This window comes from Vespula vulgaris, chromosome 1 (assembly GCF_905475345.1).
Source record: "Vespula vulgaris chromosome 1, iyVesVulg1.1, whole genome shotgun sequence".
Taxonomy (NCBI): Eukaryota; Metazoa; Arthropoda; class Insecta; order Hymenoptera; family Vespidae; genus Vespula; species Vespula vulgaris.
Window position 1 is genome coordinate 16,992,246 of NC_066586.1, and position 18,033 is coordinate 17,010,278.

Sequence of the window (18,033 nt, forward strand, 5' to 3'; positions counted from 1 at the left end):
AGAAAGAAAGACAGCGTGAGAGAGAGACAGAGAGAGAGAGAGAGAGAGGACGATGATGACGAAAGCAACGATAAACGGTATGGCGTAGGACGCGTATGGTAGGGGAAATTATACCGAGTTGCAACCGTAGGGCGGCGCTAGTGTCGCTCTCGGTCGAGCGTACCGCGCGCTTTTCTACGTGTTTCTCATAAATACACACATACACACACATATATTGCATCTATATAAATACGCAACACGATCCTAACGTGACGCATTATCACGGGGGACAAACGAAGCTAACGAAACAATGGACGTGGGAAGAAGGGCGGTGGAAGGAAAAGGGAAGAAAAAGAGATCGAAAATATTTAACCATCGAAATCGTGGAAAAGAAAAGTGATCGTTTATCGATCACGTAAGAAAAACAGAGTAAAAGAAAAAGAAAGAGAGATAGGATTTGGTGGTATCTATCAGTTCGAAAACGTCGATATAATGAGCGTCTCTATGGGCGACCGTCGGTTAAGAGCATCTCTCTCTTTTTCTCGAAGTCGAATGGCGCGCGTGTCGTTCCGTTCTCTGTCTCTTTCTCTTTCTATATATATATATATATCTCTCTCTCTTTCTCTCTCTTTTCCTCTTTCAACGAGCCGTCCTCGTTTCGTCACCGGCGTCGACACAGCTGATGCGCCGTCTACGCGTACGCGATGGCAACAGCTGATCGAGAAATCCACTTAGTTGGTTAAGTATTATATCGATATAGAAATAGTAAACTTATCGTTTTTCGTTTCGTTTCGTTTCGTTTCGTTTCGCGTTCTCACTCGTAAAGAGAATTTTCTTCACGGGAATATGAATTATTTTCAAGATTCTCCGACTCTTGATTTTCGAAAGTTTTCTCTACGATTGGGCGAGAAAGAGAGAGAGAGAGACAGAAAGAGAGGGAGAGGGAAGGGAGTCTGGAGAGGGGAGACAGGAGAGGAGGACCAAACGCGTTGTGAACGAAGAGTAAGAGTAACAGTAACAGTAAGAAAGGAAGAAAGAGATAGAAAGAGAAAGAGAGAGAGAGAGAGAGATAGATAGAGTGAGATAGAACGAGAGGTAGGGAGTAAGAGTAACAGTAACAGTAAGAAAGGAAGAAAGAGATAGAAAGAGAAAGAGAGAGAGAGAGAGAGAGATAGATAGAGTGAGATAGAACGAGAGGTAGGGAGGTAGGTAGGTTGGTAGGTAGGTAGAGAGAGAGAGAGAGAGAGAGACAGAGAAAGAGAACGGTAGGGGGGGGTTGGTTTTCGTTACGGGGGGAGGAGGCACGGTGATCGGAGGGTCTCAGTCAGTTAGCGCGAGAGAGCAAAAGTAGTTAGAGGGAACGAGCGAGGGAGGCAGTCGCACCGCGTTCCGGCCTTTCCCCCGTTTCTCGCTCCCATGTCTCGGCCAATCGGAGTAAGTAGGTCATAGCTGTCGGCCAATGGCGTATCGCCGGCCGGTCACGTGCCTTTGTTGTTATCTATCAGCTGTTTTTCCTAAGGGGGAGAGGGAAGGGGTTAGGAAGGCGGGTGGCCGGCCGGCCGGCGCAGTGAAAGCCGCACGGTTCCGTCCGTCCTCAGTCCTTCCCGGCCGCTCAGCTGTGCGTCACATGTCAGACGACACCGCGCGAATTTACCATCGTATCGTGATAATACCGCGATCATCGTCGGCGTCGTATTCAGTGTCGTCGTTTCTCTTGCGTCATTACAGTAGTACTACATTACTACTACTACTACTATTACTACTGCGACTACACCAGTACAACTAGTACCATCGCCAACAGTACTGCTATTATTATTATTATTGTAATAATAATAATAATAATAATAATAATATAACAATTATTATTATTATCATTACCATCATCAACGTCATTATTACCATTCTTTCCTTCTTCTTATCGTACTTTTTTTCAAAACATCGTACGACCCCGTTGTTGTTTTCTTGAAACTTTTCGAACCGGCTCCGCATATACGTACATACATATATATATATATGTATATGTATATGTACATGTATACGCATATGTATACCTACACGTATATGCATATATATAGAATTATTTTACTTGATTTTTCCCCATAATCAATCTCATCGTCACAGAAGAAGTCGGAAGCGCGTACTTTGGACACGAGCACGAAGTTAGTGGCGAGTCGCTTCCACGTATTATGCCGTCGTTGGTTAGGCGCAACGAGCGAAAGTACATAGACGCGAAATCGATCGCGTGGTGCCGGGAACATGAGGACGGCGTGACGAGGAGCATTGACAGCGAAAGCAACAGCAGTACCTGCATCAGCATCAACAGTATCAACATTAACATCAGTAGCATCATCATCATTAATAGCATCGTTACTAATATCAACGACAACAAATACAACAACAACTATAACAACAGCAACAGCAGCAACATTATCAACAGCGACAGCAACAAAAACAACAGTGGCAATAATAATAATTATAACGACAAGAACAATAATAATAAAAATAATAATAGGACGGACGACGACGTTATCTCCCGTTACGTCGTCGTCGTTTTCGTCGTCCTCGTCGTCGAAGAAAAATTATATTACTACGCCCGTCGTGGCACCGTTTAAAGGGCCGCGTGTGCGCGCGCGCACGCACGCACGCACGCACGACGCACGCACGACGCACGACGCTCGCGCCGAACGCCGGAGAACGCGTCCTCGATCCTCGAGTATTTCCTCTTCTTCTTCTTCTTCTTCATCATCATATACTACTACTACGACTACTACTACTACTACTACTATTACTACTACTATTACTACTGCTGCTGCATTGTCTATTGGCATTGGTACGCGCTTCCTCGTCTAACCAACATATTTTCATTAAACGTTATCGATCTCGAGTCGATCGTTTATTTAGCATTATGTCGATCGTTTCGTAGGACGATCGTTAAGAATTTTTTTCAAATACTTCGTTCGTGGAAAAAGGAACTTGTTTAGTTCGACGAGAGCAAGAAAGAGAGAAGATAAAGAGAAGAAACGAGAAGAGATAACGAAGAGGAGCGTGCGAGAACGAGACAGATATATATATATACATATATATATATATATATATAGAGAGAGAGAGAGAGAGAGACAGAGAGTGAGATACAATAAAAGAAGTGCAAGGTCTCGGTGAAGTAGGAAGAGAAGAACGGAGCGCGCAGTGGTGTTCGTGAGCCGGGGGGGCAGTGGTGGGAAGGGGGAGAAGCAGGGAGGGAAGGGGAGGTGGAGGTGCGTCAAACGGAAGGCGGAAGGGTGGCCGAGGTTCGCGCGAAGACTCGAATAAGTTGAGCGCGTTGAGCCGAACGTGGAAGAGAGATAGAGATAGATAGTGAGACAGACGGATAGATAGGTAGTTAGACAGAGAAAGAGAGAGAGAGAGAGAAGGAGAGAAAGGAACAGGTAGTGCGTTTAGTGAGTGTGATATTGTAACAGAAAGATTATATATATATATATATATATATATATATATATACACGTATATGCAATAAAAGAATTAAAAAAAAGGAAAATAATAAGGAAGAAAAGAGAAGCAAAGAAAAAACGAATCAAGTCGTTCGTTCCTGTACCGTCCGACAGAGTGGAGAGGAAAAAGCTTCGAGCACGAATAATGTCGACGGGCAAGAGACTGGCGAAGCGCAGTATAATAGGTACGAGGGTGTGCGCGCCCGGCGAGGACGGTAAATATTACAGTGGTGTAATACACGCCGTAAAGACGCCGGCGTCGTCGGCGTCCGAGTCTGGTTTGAGTATAACACCTAAGACACGGTACTCCGTAAGATTTGACACGGTGCCCGGTGGCAGACCACCGAGTCCAAGTACCGAATATTCCGACCGTGACCTCATAGGACCCGGATTTGGTTCCGTCACAGGCGCACGCCTCGTACCAGGTCAGAAGGTTTACCTAACCTACAACGGTAGGGAGATACAAGCGGAGGTCACTCAGCACCGTGAACATCTCGACGAGGTTGACGTCGTCATTGCACCGAACGGACAGGAGGTGAGTGAAATTTTTTTATTATTTTTTTTTTTTATTATTTTTCTTTTTTCTTTCTTTCTTACACACACACACATATATATATATATATATATATATATATATATATGTTCATATATTTATATCTCTAGTACTTGCTACTAATTAAAAAAAAAAAAAAAAAGAGAGAGAGAGAGAGAGAGAGAGAGAAATCATTTTATTATATTCTTTAACCTTCCGCTATATTCCTTTTTTATCATTAACCGTGACGAGTATATAGACGATAAAGAAAGAGATGGGTTTTTTGACAAATCGGATCTTCGAAATTCATATGTTCGATGTGCCACGTAATTTCCCATGATTCCTTACTGGTATAGAAGTGCCGATTTGATTTAATTCTCGAATGTAGAGAAGTAGGGAGGGAGGGAGGGATGGAGGGAGGAGGTGCGGATGTGGGTGTGGGAGGAGGGAGGAATGAGGGAGAGAAGGGAAGAAGAAGAAAAGCCGATCGCGAATAGAGACGAAAAGTTTTGTCGGACGAGATCGTCGCCGGTTTTCCCGGCGAGTTGACGCGCTTGGCGCATGCGCGGGCCGCGCACCGCAGCGGCGCATCGAGCGATTCTCTTTCTTTCTCTATCCGCTATCTATCTTCTCTCTTTCTCTTTCTCTTTCTCTCTCTCTCTCTCTCTCTCTCTGTTTCTCTGTCTATCTGTCTGCCTGTATATCTGTCTGTCTATTTATCTGTCTCTCTCTAACTCATTCTCGTTCGATTCCCTCAACGCTTTTCTTCCTTTCGGAGGTACCAAAGAGACACGCACGAACGATGACAGCTCGGACGTGCGCGCTCGATCGCTAGTTAAAGTTTCGATCCTTTTCTTCTTCATCGATTACTGTTGCGTGAGAGCTTGCGCGCACACGAGAAACGCGTTAATCCGGTTGACTCTCGTTTAAATATGCACGGAAGTATTAAGTGTCTTATTAAGTTATAATCTGATAAAAAACAATACGGAAAGAAAGGGAGAGTATAGAAGGAAAGAAGGATAGAAAGAAAAAAAGAGAAACTAAGAAAAGAAAAAAACAGATACTTTTATTCGCGATCATCATCGATTTTCTCTTATTAGAATCGTTTTCAGACGTTTTGCAACGTCATCGAAGAAACCAACACGGATATGTCACGGTCTAAAGGTTCAAATTGTCGTCGTTAGATACTTAACTCTCTCTCTCTCTCTCTCTCTTTTCTATTTCTTTCTAACGTCATGTAACTTTCATATTACACGCTCATAAATTTATATATATATATATGTATGTATGTATGTATGTATGTATGTATAGGTATATCTTTTTTTTGTCCAACTGCATTTCTCCCTTTCTCTCTAACGCCATCTACATTTTAAATTATAAACTCATAAATGTAACCTTGATTTTTTATCTCCCTTCTGCAATATTTCTCGTAGAACAAAAAGAAAAAATTAATTCTTCATATTTCAAAGATCAATCATTTGTTAAATGTAATTTTTAATATTCACTGGTATAACAATATGTTTAAGGATTAAAAAAAAGAAAAAAGAAAAAGTAATTGATCAACATCTCCAAAGTGAGGAAAGAATTCAATCGTCAATTGATCATGACGTGTTTTCCTCGACAAATAAATCTTTATTATTTGATTATTTTTATTACCATAATTACGTTGATCACTACAATATTATTATTATAACATATTTGCAAACGTGAATAATAAATATGTGTATATTTTCAATTTTATTTTATTATTTACATTTAATATACGGATCATAAAATTTATATTTTATATTTAATTAGTTAATAATAAGAATGGCGATAATCATAATAATTATATTTAATATTTATAATTTAAAGACAACAATGCCTACAATAATAACGATAATAATAATATTATAATTTATTATTATAATATTACATTATTAATATTACATTATTATAATATTATTATTATTATTATTATTACTATTATTATCATCACGTATTAACGTAAATTCAAATTAATTCTAATCATATGGTAAAAAATAAAAATTTCAATTTCAATCGGTGTACTTAGATCGGAAAGAATCAACGTTAGCTACTATACCACCATTACCATTACACTATCACTGTTGTTCAACTCGCATTCGATTTCTATCACCTTTGTCTCTGATTCGCACGCGCACGGTATCGCGTTGCATCGTATATGTATAAGAACTGCATCCAAACATAATATAACAAAGCATATAGTGGATAGTCTATCTCTGTCACTCACTGTCTGTCTATCTGTCTATCCATCTATCTATCTCCTTTCTTTCTCTCCGATGATCTCAGCATAACATTCTCAAAGACGTTGAAATAGTACCAAAGAGAGAGAGAGAGAGAGAGAGAGAGAGAGAGAGAGAGAGATCTTTTAAGATCATATACGTCGATCAAAATTATTCGTTAATTCGAACTTTGAAAATTCCCCCAAAAAAAAAAAACAAACAAAATTGATTCAATCTCGTAAAAAACACGATTTTGCCCGAGTAAAATAGGATCCTCCAAATGAATCTATTTCGTTTCGTTACTTCTCTTTCTCTTTCACAATCTCCACATGATAATATTCTCAAAGACGTTAAAACAGTACCAAAGAGAAAGAAAAAGAAAAAAAAAGAGATAGATAGATGGACAGATAGATAGAGAAAGAGAGAAGGAAAATCGTTTAAGATCACATAGATCGATCGAAGTTACTAATTAATTAATTGGAACTTGCGAAATCTCGACGATTCAAAAAAAAAAAAAAAGAAAAGAAAGGAAAAGAAGAAGAAAAAAAAGAGATAAAGATAGAAAGAAAGAATTGATTTAACCTCGTAAGAATCATGAATTTTTCCTGTTGTAATGTTAGGATGTAACATTAGGATAAGATGACGATGGTGGAACGAAAAAGAAGTGGAAGAAGAAGAAGATGTTGACTATATATTATCATCTCTCTCTCTCTCTCTCTCTCTCTCTCTCTCTCTCTCTCTCTCTCTCTCTCTCTCTCTCTCTCTCTCTCTTTCTTTCTCTCTTACTATCCCAGGCGTGTGCGTGCCGTTAATCAGAAAATTTAATTTTCGTGACCTCGTTCCTAAAGCGGACCGACGAGCGTGTGGCCCATTTACGTCGTGCGCATGAGCAAGCCGACCCGTTCCCCGCAGCACTCACGGGAACGACAAGAGTAGAAGTAGGGACGAGGAGGTTATGGAGGAGGATGGGTGGGAGGAAAGAGGAGGAGGCCGGCCGGCTGGGATTTTCTTTCCTTCCTCTCCTCGCTAGCAACGCGAATGCTACATCCTCATGATGTAAGCGCCGCTCGAAACGAAGCGCGCTTTCGACTTTCGACTTTCCCCTCTTCTCTTTACTATACCTCGCGATCACCTCTCTAATGTAAGCTTCGATTTTATATATATATATATATTTTATATATATATAATATATGGATATATGTACCATCCATGTATATGGAAGTAATCGAACGAAAATCGAAGCTCGCTTTTCATTAGAAAATAATTATATAAATTATATAAATATATGTGTGTATATATGTATGTACACATATACATATATGTATATATGTATTTATTTTATATATATTTATTTATTTATTGTATATATATTTAATTTATATATATATATATATGTGATTATAAGTAGCGTTTCAAAAAAAGTATTTAACATTTTTTATATATGTATGTACCAGTGTTATTATAATCTATTATTTTATTTCCTTCTCTTTACCTTCTTCTTCTTCTTTATCTTCTTGTTCCTGTTGTTCTTTTTCTTTTTCTCCTTCATTTTTGCTTTAAACAGAAAACTTTGTCTAGGTAAATGGTATTTTGTGCAGGCAATATGTTACTAGATGATTTTAACAAATCGATTATATTCTTTTTCGAGACTTAAATTTTGGTTAAAATTTTTTTCTTTTTTTTTTTTTTCTTTTATTTCTTTGAAATATTGTAAAAGACTATATTAGTCTAGAAACTTTTGGCACAGACCCGATTATCTAACTGGTATCGTTCGATATTAAACAGGGACTTTAAACTTTGATTTTCAAAGAAAGAGATAAAAAGAGAGAAAGAGAGAGAGAGAGAGAGAGAAAGAGAAAGAGAGATCGATAGTATCGATGGTTTAAAGTTAGGAAGAGAAAAAAGTATGTTGTTAAGTATCTTCGTTTAAATCGTTTACTAGATTTTAAAATACAAAAAATATAAGACGTTTCATTGTTGCTCAATTTTGAATCGTTCGATCGAGGGTTAAATTAATTTAAACCTTATCATTCGAAGAATATTTCAATATTCTTTTGGAAATAGTTCGTAACAAATTTGATGAATATTAAAAATGTTAAGAGTGGCATATTATTGATAAAAATAAATTTATAAATTTTTACGGAAGAAATTAAAAATATCAATCCATTGAGAACTGATCTTTACCATTTCGGAAACGTCATAATTATTTTTGTTAATAAATTTCAATGAAACTTGTGGAATTATAATCAATCTTTTATATGGTTGTTTATTAATAACAATATTTATAAATATTATGCAAAAAATATTAATACATACATATGCAAATATTAATAGATATACACACATACACATACATACATACGATAAAAAACGCATTTGGCAGCTTTATTACTGTTTGTAGTGATAAGGATTAAAAAGAAGCAATATAAATTTGGATTTTTCGACTGATTCGGAAACGATAAAGTTTAAAAGTATGTAGTCCGATTAGAAACTTATACGAATGGAGTTTACTTGCAGTTCTTTCTTTAAAGATTTCTCTCTCTCTCTCTCTCTCTCTATATATATATATATATGTGTGTGTATGCGTGTATATATATTTCCGAGTGTCTATGTATGTTATTATAAATTATTAATAATGAAAAACGAAATGATTCCTTCTTTTTTTATTTATCGAATTTTTTAAAAATGGTATTTAATATATATATATATATATATATATATATATAGATATACCTTAATATATATAATATATATATATATAAAGAGAGAGAAAGATACATACATACATACATACATATATATATATATATGTGTATATATTTTTTATATACGCACATTTATTTATATACAAAAATAAAATATATATATATATGTGTGTATATAATATATTTTTTTTCTTTTTTTCTTTTTTCTCAATGATTTCTGAAAAGGTATGACGACTTTGGCACAGCGGGTGGTAAACGCAGTACGTATACGAGTATCGCGTAAAACGTGCAAAAGGGAATAGAGTAAAAGCGTGTAGCGTGTAGCGTGTAGCGTGTAGCGTGTAGCGTGTCGCGCTTGGTCAGGCGTGGCAAGGAAATATATCCACGTTTTGCTCTCGATACCGCTACGTGGGCGCGGCTAGATTTGTAAAGGAGAGAAGCGTACCGTACTACGCGCCACCGCGTATACCTACTACGAAAGGAACGCATCGAATCAAATTTAAACGCGATTTCTTCCTACTTTACCAACTTCCTATTTCTTTTTCTTCTAATTTTTCTTTATCTTTTTCTTCTTCTTCTTCTTCTTCTTCTTCTTCTTCTTCTTTATTATTTCTTTTTTCTTCTGATTTTTCTTATCCTTATTTTTTCTTTCGAACGTAGTGACATCACGTAAGTGTAGCAACAACGGTTTCTAATTTAGGATAAATCGTGCTTGATATTTTATTTTGTATAAAATTAGAAAAGGAATGAAAATTAAAATAAAAATGAAAATTTGAATAATTCACAATGGAGCAAATAATTGTGTGATAATAATAGTAATAATAATAAAATAAAAAAAAAATAGTTTCGTTTTCCATCATCGACGATATTATAATATATACAGGTATATATATATATATATATATACATAGAAAACAAGAACAGTTACTATATATATACTACTATATACATACATACATACATACGTATGTATGTATATATATATATATTATATATATATTATATATATAGTTTGCAAGGTCGGGAAGCCTTGGATAAAAACGCTATACACATTATTGGATAAAGATTGTGAAAATAGCTGAGTACATAAATAATAAAAGTTACCTCTGAATATTCATTCAAAATAATTACTACTGATTCGTCGAACAATTCTTTGACAATATTGTATTATTTAATGAATCAGGTTACGATCTTTTATTCTTCTTTTTTTTTTCTTCTCTTTTACGAAATTAATATTCGATAATTAACAATATTTATTTTGATCATTGCTTGAAATATAAGAATACAGAAATTTGTACGATACGAGATTTACGAAATTTCATTACACATGTATGTATATATCAAAAGATTAAAAATATTCTAATCTTTCTGTACATATACACGTATTAATATTACATCTATCTGTGTCTTAATAATTACAAATAGATAGGTAGATAAATAGATAGATAGATAGATAGATAGATAGATAGATAGAGAAAGAAAGAAAGAAAGAGAGAGAGAGAGAGAGAAGGAATGAGTAAAAAAATGTCGAGGCAAGGGAAATGGAAAGGCGATTTCGCTCGTTATTGGAATCAAGTAAATTCCAAGGATTAAAAGAGATAAATGAACAGATAGATCGAGATCAAGAGAAAGAAAAAGAGAGAGATAGTTATAGATATAGACACACTGATATAAAGATATAGAGTTAGAGTTAGAGTTAGAATTAGAGTTAGAGTGAGAAAGAGAGAGGAGGGTGGTTGTAACACGACGGTAAACCGTCTATAACAGGTACAGGTGAGAGCCCCAAGTGGAACACACGCGTTAACGCAATATCTTTTCTACCTCCGTTAGGTAGCTCAGGCGTGACCACGCTTCTATTTCGTGGAAACTTTACGCATAAGAGAGAACCTAATGGAAAAAGGGAACTGGATCTTTACGCGATTATATATATATATATGTGTGTGTGTGTATGTATGTATGTATGAATATATGTAGGTAAGAGCGTCCGGTTTTGATGCGAAAGATTTATATCGAGGGTAGTTAAAAAATGTTCTTTCTATTCTTCCAAATCAAAGACGAACCCGTGATTTTTCTTTCCTTTTTCCTTCATTCTTTTCCTTTTTTAACTTTTTTCTTTGATTTCCAAATGCTTAATAAAATCGTTTCCCTAACGAGTTATCAAGTATCGTAATTCATTGAACGAGAGAACGAGAGCGTGAAAGAAAGAGTGGATTTGTTATGTACGTTCGATCGGACGTATCAAATTTTGTGTAAATAAAAAATTAAAGCAAAAAAAAAAGAAAAGAAAAGAAAAGAAAAGAGAGGGGGGAAGAAGCGATACTTATCAACATATACGGTAAATTGTGGGAATCGTGATATCATTAAAGATAAAGAAAGAGAGAGAGGGAAAGAAAAAAGAAACAGATAACATATCGATTAATTGATAACAATTTATAATTAGACTATAACGTTATTATTTATTAAAGTAAACAATCTCACGAGCGGATAAGAAATTTCAAGAGAACAAAGAAAATAATATTTGTCATAGGTCTAAGTTTCTCTTTCGTCAAAGATAGATCGTGATAGAAACAGAAACAGAGAGAGAAAGAAAGAAAGAAAGAAAGAAAGAAAAAAGAAGTCTGGAAAAGAGATCTCATTTAGCCGGCATCGACGGCTCTGTCTCGCACGTCCTCGCTATGTACGGTCGCCAACGGAAATATCCGGGCCGGCAGGCGCATTCGAAATAATGGCCGCGTTTAACGGTGTCACTGGTCACCGGTGTACGGGTGCGAGCCGATTGAGCAAGAGGTACGCGTACTTCGTATACGCGCGCGTATCCAAAGATAGATAGCCCGGCGACCGGCTGACCGAACTTAACCGGCTCCGACGTTTGCATCTCTCTTCTTCTAATCTTTCATACGTCTTTTTCTTTTTCATGTTCTTCTTCTTCTTCTTTTTCTTCATCATCGTCATCATCATCATCGTCGTCGTCGTCGTCGTCGTCGTGGTTGTCGTAGTTGTCGTGGTTGTCGTGGTTGTCGTCGTAGTCGTCATCATCGTCTTCCTCTTCTTGTTCTTCTTGTCCTTTTTCTAGTTTAATTTCGACGTACATGCTACTGTGTGTGTATGTATGTGTATACGAGAGAAAGATGGTTTTTAAACGTTTGTGTGCCTCTGCAAAAATCAATCCGCACGAGAAGTACATCATAAACGCGGCGCGAACGCCCTTACTTTTCGCGTTTCTTATCGAAAAATATCAAGCAGCCAGGTAGGCAGACAAGGTGCAGATAATAGAGTTAAAAAATTTTCTTTAATTCCAATATAATAAAGTAAATAACACGAGCGAATTGAAGTGGCGCGATCGCGCGCTATTTCTTCTTTATTCCTTTCGCAATTTTTTACTTTTTTCTTTTTGTTTTCTTTTTTTTTTTTTACTTATAAGAAACGTCAGGATCTTGACGAATTCGTTCGTTAATTGATTTAAAAAAAAAAAATTACGATGAATCAAGAACATTATCTTTATAAACGATAACGAAATAATAAAGGAGAAGATCATCGAGAAAAATCCATGCGTGGGATGCAGATACTCTACTAACTGACGTATGATGGATGATGGTAGGTTTCGCACTTTTGGATCTCGCACTGAACAGGGGAAACGCGATCGTAACAATTTGGCACTCAAAACTGATTGAATTCAAGTATACGAGGAGTATGAGACGAGATAGACGAAGAGCTAGAGGGGGACGTAAACAAGAGAGAAAGAAAGACGATGATGATAAAGGCCGAACTCAGCGCATTGCAACGCGACGACGAGTGACGTCGCCGTTGAAAGTCTCTTCGTACAACACAGAAGATATACGTATACTCATACATATGTACATATATATATATATATATATATATATGTACAACAGACATACGTCCGTACGTACGTATATATATATCTATGTAATATATGCGTTGCTCTCGCAACAGTAATTGATCGACCTCGCTTTATCTTCAACTTTCTGACGCTTCCGGTAAATTGCCAGTTCGCCTTATCTCTTTAAGATGCCTCGCTGACTTCTTCTTCTTCTCTTTTTTTTTTATCTCTTTCTCTCTTTCTCCTTTTTTATCGTTTACTTCTTTGTTCTCTTCTTTGTCAATCAACGCAATCAACGTGATCAACTTATTTTATCGATGTTCTTTGTCTCCTTCTCAATTTTGTTTTTCCTTTTTTTTTTTTAGATCTCGCTTCTGTTCCTCCACAGATCGTTTATTTTCATATCACAATTTTTTCATTCGCGGAATGACTTCGTTCGTTCAATTCGCGTGTCGCGCGCCATCATGGCCGACATTCGGCCGACTCTAGCCTAGCATCTGCGATCAATGGCGCGTTGATGTTCGTCTAACGCGTCGACAGGTGGTCGGATTCACTCTTCCGAATTCAAGGTTACCACGAATACGTTTCTCTCTCTTCCTCTCACTCACACACACACTCTCTCTCTCTCTCTCTCTCCCTTTCCTTCTTTCTCTCTTTCTCTTTCTCTCTCTCTCTCTCTCTTATCTCTCAGTGCTGAGAAATTTCTTACAAATTTCGACGTTTCCTTTCGTACACTCGCACAGCCGACATTTTTCCTTCCGCCATCTTTAATTCCCACAATCTAACTACACATCATTACGACAATAATTAATCGATTACTCGATAAACAATATTAAAATGACGAACAATTGAATATCAAATATGATTGAGTTTGTATATAATTGGATTACGTATGTATATCTCAAATATTTGTTTTCCTCAAATAGACATATATATATACTTTTTCGATCGATTTGAAAAAAGATTCTACAATTCTTTTTCGTTTTTCTTTTTTAACGTGTTTCGATCGTTGAAATTTGCTCGTTACATTCGCGCATCGAGCTATACCACACCGTAAGAGAGCGTTGTTCGTTCCTCCGTCCAGTACATACATACACACAACACACACACACACACACACACAATACACACACACACACACATATACCAAAACCAACCTACACACACGCGAGTCTAGGGAAGCGAAATTGCGCAACGATGCGCGTCCGTACGAGTTTGAGGCGCATGCGTCCCGCGTAGGCTGTTTTAAAATAGTGTTCTCTACGGAGAGATCGGATCTAAGCGCGGAGCGTGCTGCTGCACCGGATTATGTCATATGTACTCGTACCACTTTGCCGGTAAATAGGTTACGCAAGATGGATCGCGGATGGCCACTCTACGCGCAACGTTAACGCATCATGGCTGACTATTCTATCCTAGTGTTTGTTCTTTATGACGTTTACATGCTGTTTCGCGTTTCTTAACAATGAACGAATGTACCGTTTGTTGAATCGGTAATGCTAGTAAGTCGGCGTATACATTTTTATTTTCTTTTTTCCCGGCCTTTTTCTCTTTTCTTTTCTTTTCTTTTTTTCTTTTTTTTTTTTTTTTAACTTATTTAGAAAACACAGACACTCCCGCTCGTAGAGATTTTATATAATTCGAATAAAACTCGACGAGTCGACCTTCGGGTATCTTTTTTTTTTTTTAGTTTTTTTTTTTTTTTAATCGACCTTTTCCTTCATTAGCATCGTTGATCGTTAACATTCGTAAAAATCGTAGTAGTCGAGCCATTTGTCATTCGACGATCGGAATCGTAGATTCGAATAATTGCGACTTACATTTTGTCCGAAACAAATGGCGTTCCTACGGTTTTTACTTTTCGTAAAAATTCGTAAAAAGTTCATATTTATTGGTTTTTACGATTCGATTGTTCGATCGAATTAACAAATAAAAGTTAATTGGGGAATTATTTCGGACGCTACGACAAACGGACGAGGTTCTAACTTTCACGAATTAACGCTTGTAAGAATATTCCTTAATAACAGTAATTAACCATCGAAATTCGAGTCATTACGGTAACAGTCCTGTGTGTGTGTGTGTGTGTGTGTGCACATGTATATATAGTATGTAGCAAGTCGGGTCGTTAAAAGAGGAAAAGGAATTACTTTTCCATAACTTTTGCGGGATAATACTAACTGACACAACCGTTAGGTTCTTTCTTACGCGTCTTTACTTTAGCCTTGCATTTTGGTTTATCCCGACGCAATTACGCCGAGAAATTCCCAACTACGATTAACCGTTTTCTATACTTGCTTTTGTAATTTCCCGAAAATTTTAAATTCTCTTTTATAACCTTTAGGACTTGGCAGTCAAACTTCTAATATGATGATAAAAGAACGCACCACCGACAATAACAATATTAAAGAAAAAGATATTTCATGAAAAATGATAGATGTCCGAGGTTTCAAAACGAGTACCAAAAAAAAAAAAGGACGGACCAATCCATATCAATAGAATATAAAATGACCTAGCCATTTATTTTATTTTCTCATTAATAACAATAGTTCGCTTTTAACTTTTCTCTTTTTCCTTTCCCCTCATAACGTCTGACGAGGTCCCTTTACAGATCTTCAATTTTAAAGGACCGGATGAATGCAATACACTTACCACCTTAAAGTACCTTAAACCATAAAACGAAAACCATAAAACGAAGTAGATGAGGAATAACAATAAACGCGTCCGCATAGCTGTCATTGAAATTTTTTTGTTTTCGTTCAAAGTCACGTGACTAGAATTCGCGCGAAGAATTCGAATTTCTCGATTCGAGATTCGAACGTACGTAGGAGTACGTACGTATATATACATATACACACATATAGATATATATGTAGGTATGTGGGTAAAAAGCGATTTGCTATCGAAGAACAACGTCATAAAGCCATGGGAGCATTACGTTGTTGTCAGGGTTACGACAGGTAGTTCTCCTTTCTCTTGGCAAAGTGCAGGCTTGAATTCGGGTTTGGAAACAACATGGCGATCGGTTACGCAGGACGAACGGTACCCGCTAACTAATACTATCCTTTGCTTTTATTATGTACGTGTATATATATTCATATGTACACATACATAAGTAGATAGGTAGGACTCTACGTAAGTAAGTACCCAATGTAAGTACCTACATTCTTACTTACTTACTTACTTACTTACTTACTTTCTTACTTACTTAACATACGTGTACGTACGTATTTACCTATACCTACGTATAGTTGTTCTCTACGATAGCAAAATGACGACAACAACGACAACGACGACTTGTTCGTTGCTTGCTACTTAGTTGCAACCTAGCTTCGCCTACGCGTCCTTCGCTCCACCAACCACCTTGTTGTACCTTCGAATTGGTTTACCACGATCGTGCCTGTGTCGCAACGATTAACGCGTTCTGGGTTGTGCTAGCTAACGCGCGCACGTACGTTCTCGCGCTCCTTCGCCTACGATCACCTTGGATATTGAAATGATATTGAAACGAGATGGAATAGGATGCAATGGTAGCTTGTATGCATGATGTATGCTTGTATTGTCGGATGTGTGTGTTTGTTTGTGTATGCGTTTAGGTAGGAGGAGGGGTCTGTCATTTTGCTTATCGTTCCTTTCTAACAATAAGTCGTCGAGAGAGAGAAAGAGATTTTTCTTTTCTTTTTTTTCTTTTCTTTTCTTTTCTTTTCTTTTCTTTTCTTTTTTTTCTTCTTTCCGTCATTCTCTCTCTCTCTCTCTCTCTCTCTCTCTTTTTTCTTTCTATTTTCTAAAGGAGTCAAATATTATCCATGAAGTTTAAATCCTTTAGGGATTTATGATTCTAAGGATTAGAATCGTATATTAGAGAAAAAAAGAAAGAGAGAGTTAGGGACCGAAGGGATCAACGAGCCTGACGGATTAACTATTTGATGATTGACAGTACACAATTTTCTTCTCCTTTACGATAATTCCAATTATAGTTATATACATATATATAGACATATATATATACACACACACGTGTATACATATATATAAAAATATATAAGGGAATATAATTGACAAATTACGTTGCCATAAATAATGATCTATTGAAAGTTGACCCATTTCCCGATGATCCTCTCAGAAATATTCCAAAATCTTTTTCCCCCTTTTTAGAGATAATATTTCAAACGAAAGTGTTACGTTATTATTGATTTCTTCTTTCCATATTCCTTCTTTCTTTTTTCCTTGCTTTTATTCCCGCGAAAGATTTTTCGAGCTTCTTCTTCTAGAGAAACAAAAAAAAAAAAGAAAAAGAGAGAAAGAAACAAAACCAAAAAAAAAAGAAAGAAAGAAAGAAGAGAGAAGAAGAACTCGTGCAATAGAGACCGACCTTCCAGAAAAATGTCTCCATTTCTGATCAATAATTAACGCGCCGTCTAATATATAATATAAAATATTAAAGTATTACACGTTATAAAATACATTAAATACTTAGAGTTACTCCATTTAACGCATTATTATTCTAACAATCTTTCGAAGAATTTTAATCTTTCTAATCTTCACGGAGAGAGAAAAAGAGAGGAAAAAAAAATAGATAGATAAATAGATAGATAAATAGATAGAATTATATATATATATATATATATATAACTGGTGGAAGAGAGAAAAAGATTGAAAGAAAAAGATAGCGAGAGAGAAAGATACGAAAAGAGAAAGAGAGAGATAAAGATAAACAGACAGAGATAGAGATAGAAACAGAGAGAGACAGAGAGAGAGAGAAAGAAAGAAAGAGAGAGCAACAAAGAGAAACGAGAGAAACGATACCGTATGCATTGCGTACGCAGCCAAGGTCGCGAGCGTAATCGAGAGCGCGGAATTAGGTCCGCGCGCACCTCTCTATGCGAACGCTTTCGAGCTCGAAACGTGTGTGGGGCACACCAGTGCTTGAGTTCCTTTCGCGATAACGAAATCTCACGTCCTCTCTTGCATCGAGATCGAACGTTTACGTTCGAATCGAACTTTTTTTTGTCTTTTTAATTGCTCCCTCTTCTGTGTTTTTCTCTCCTTTTATTTTACTCCCTTATTTTCTTTCTCTCATTCTCCTTATTTCTCATTCCCTCTTCTTCTTTTTCTTCTTCCTCGTTGAATTTAATTCCTAAAAACGTTTGATCTCTTACACACACACATATATATAGTCGTTTGTAAAATATGGAGAACGTTCGTATAGTGGTGGGGATAAACTCAAAGTGGTTTGAAATGAAAGGAG

At 36.6% G+C, this 18,033-nt stretch overlaps 1 protein-coding gene across 4 annotated transcripts in view; it reads left to right on the forward strand.

Moving 5' to 3' along the window:
• Nucleotides 1-1,397: 1,397 nt before the first annotated feature.
• Nucleotides 1,398-18,033, forward strand: part of LOC127063284 (zinc finger protein 395-like) — a 106,603-nt gene continuing 89,967 nt past the window's right edge. Inside the window, exons 1-2 of one of the 4 annotated variants that reach the window (XM_050992861.1) lie at nucleotides 1,398-1,413; nucleotides 2,101-4,002. In XM_050992861.1, coding sequence (XP_050848818.1) covers nucleotides 3,613-4,002 — 390 coding nt within the window. In that variant the 5' untranslated portion in view covers nucleotides 1,398-1,413; nucleotides 2,101-3,612. Of the gene's footprint in view, nucleotides 1,414-1,527; nucleotides 4,003-18,033 lie in introns of those variants that run through there. The other 3 variants (XM_050992853.1, XM_050992869.1, XR_007781310.1) reach the window with 3 other exon arrangements.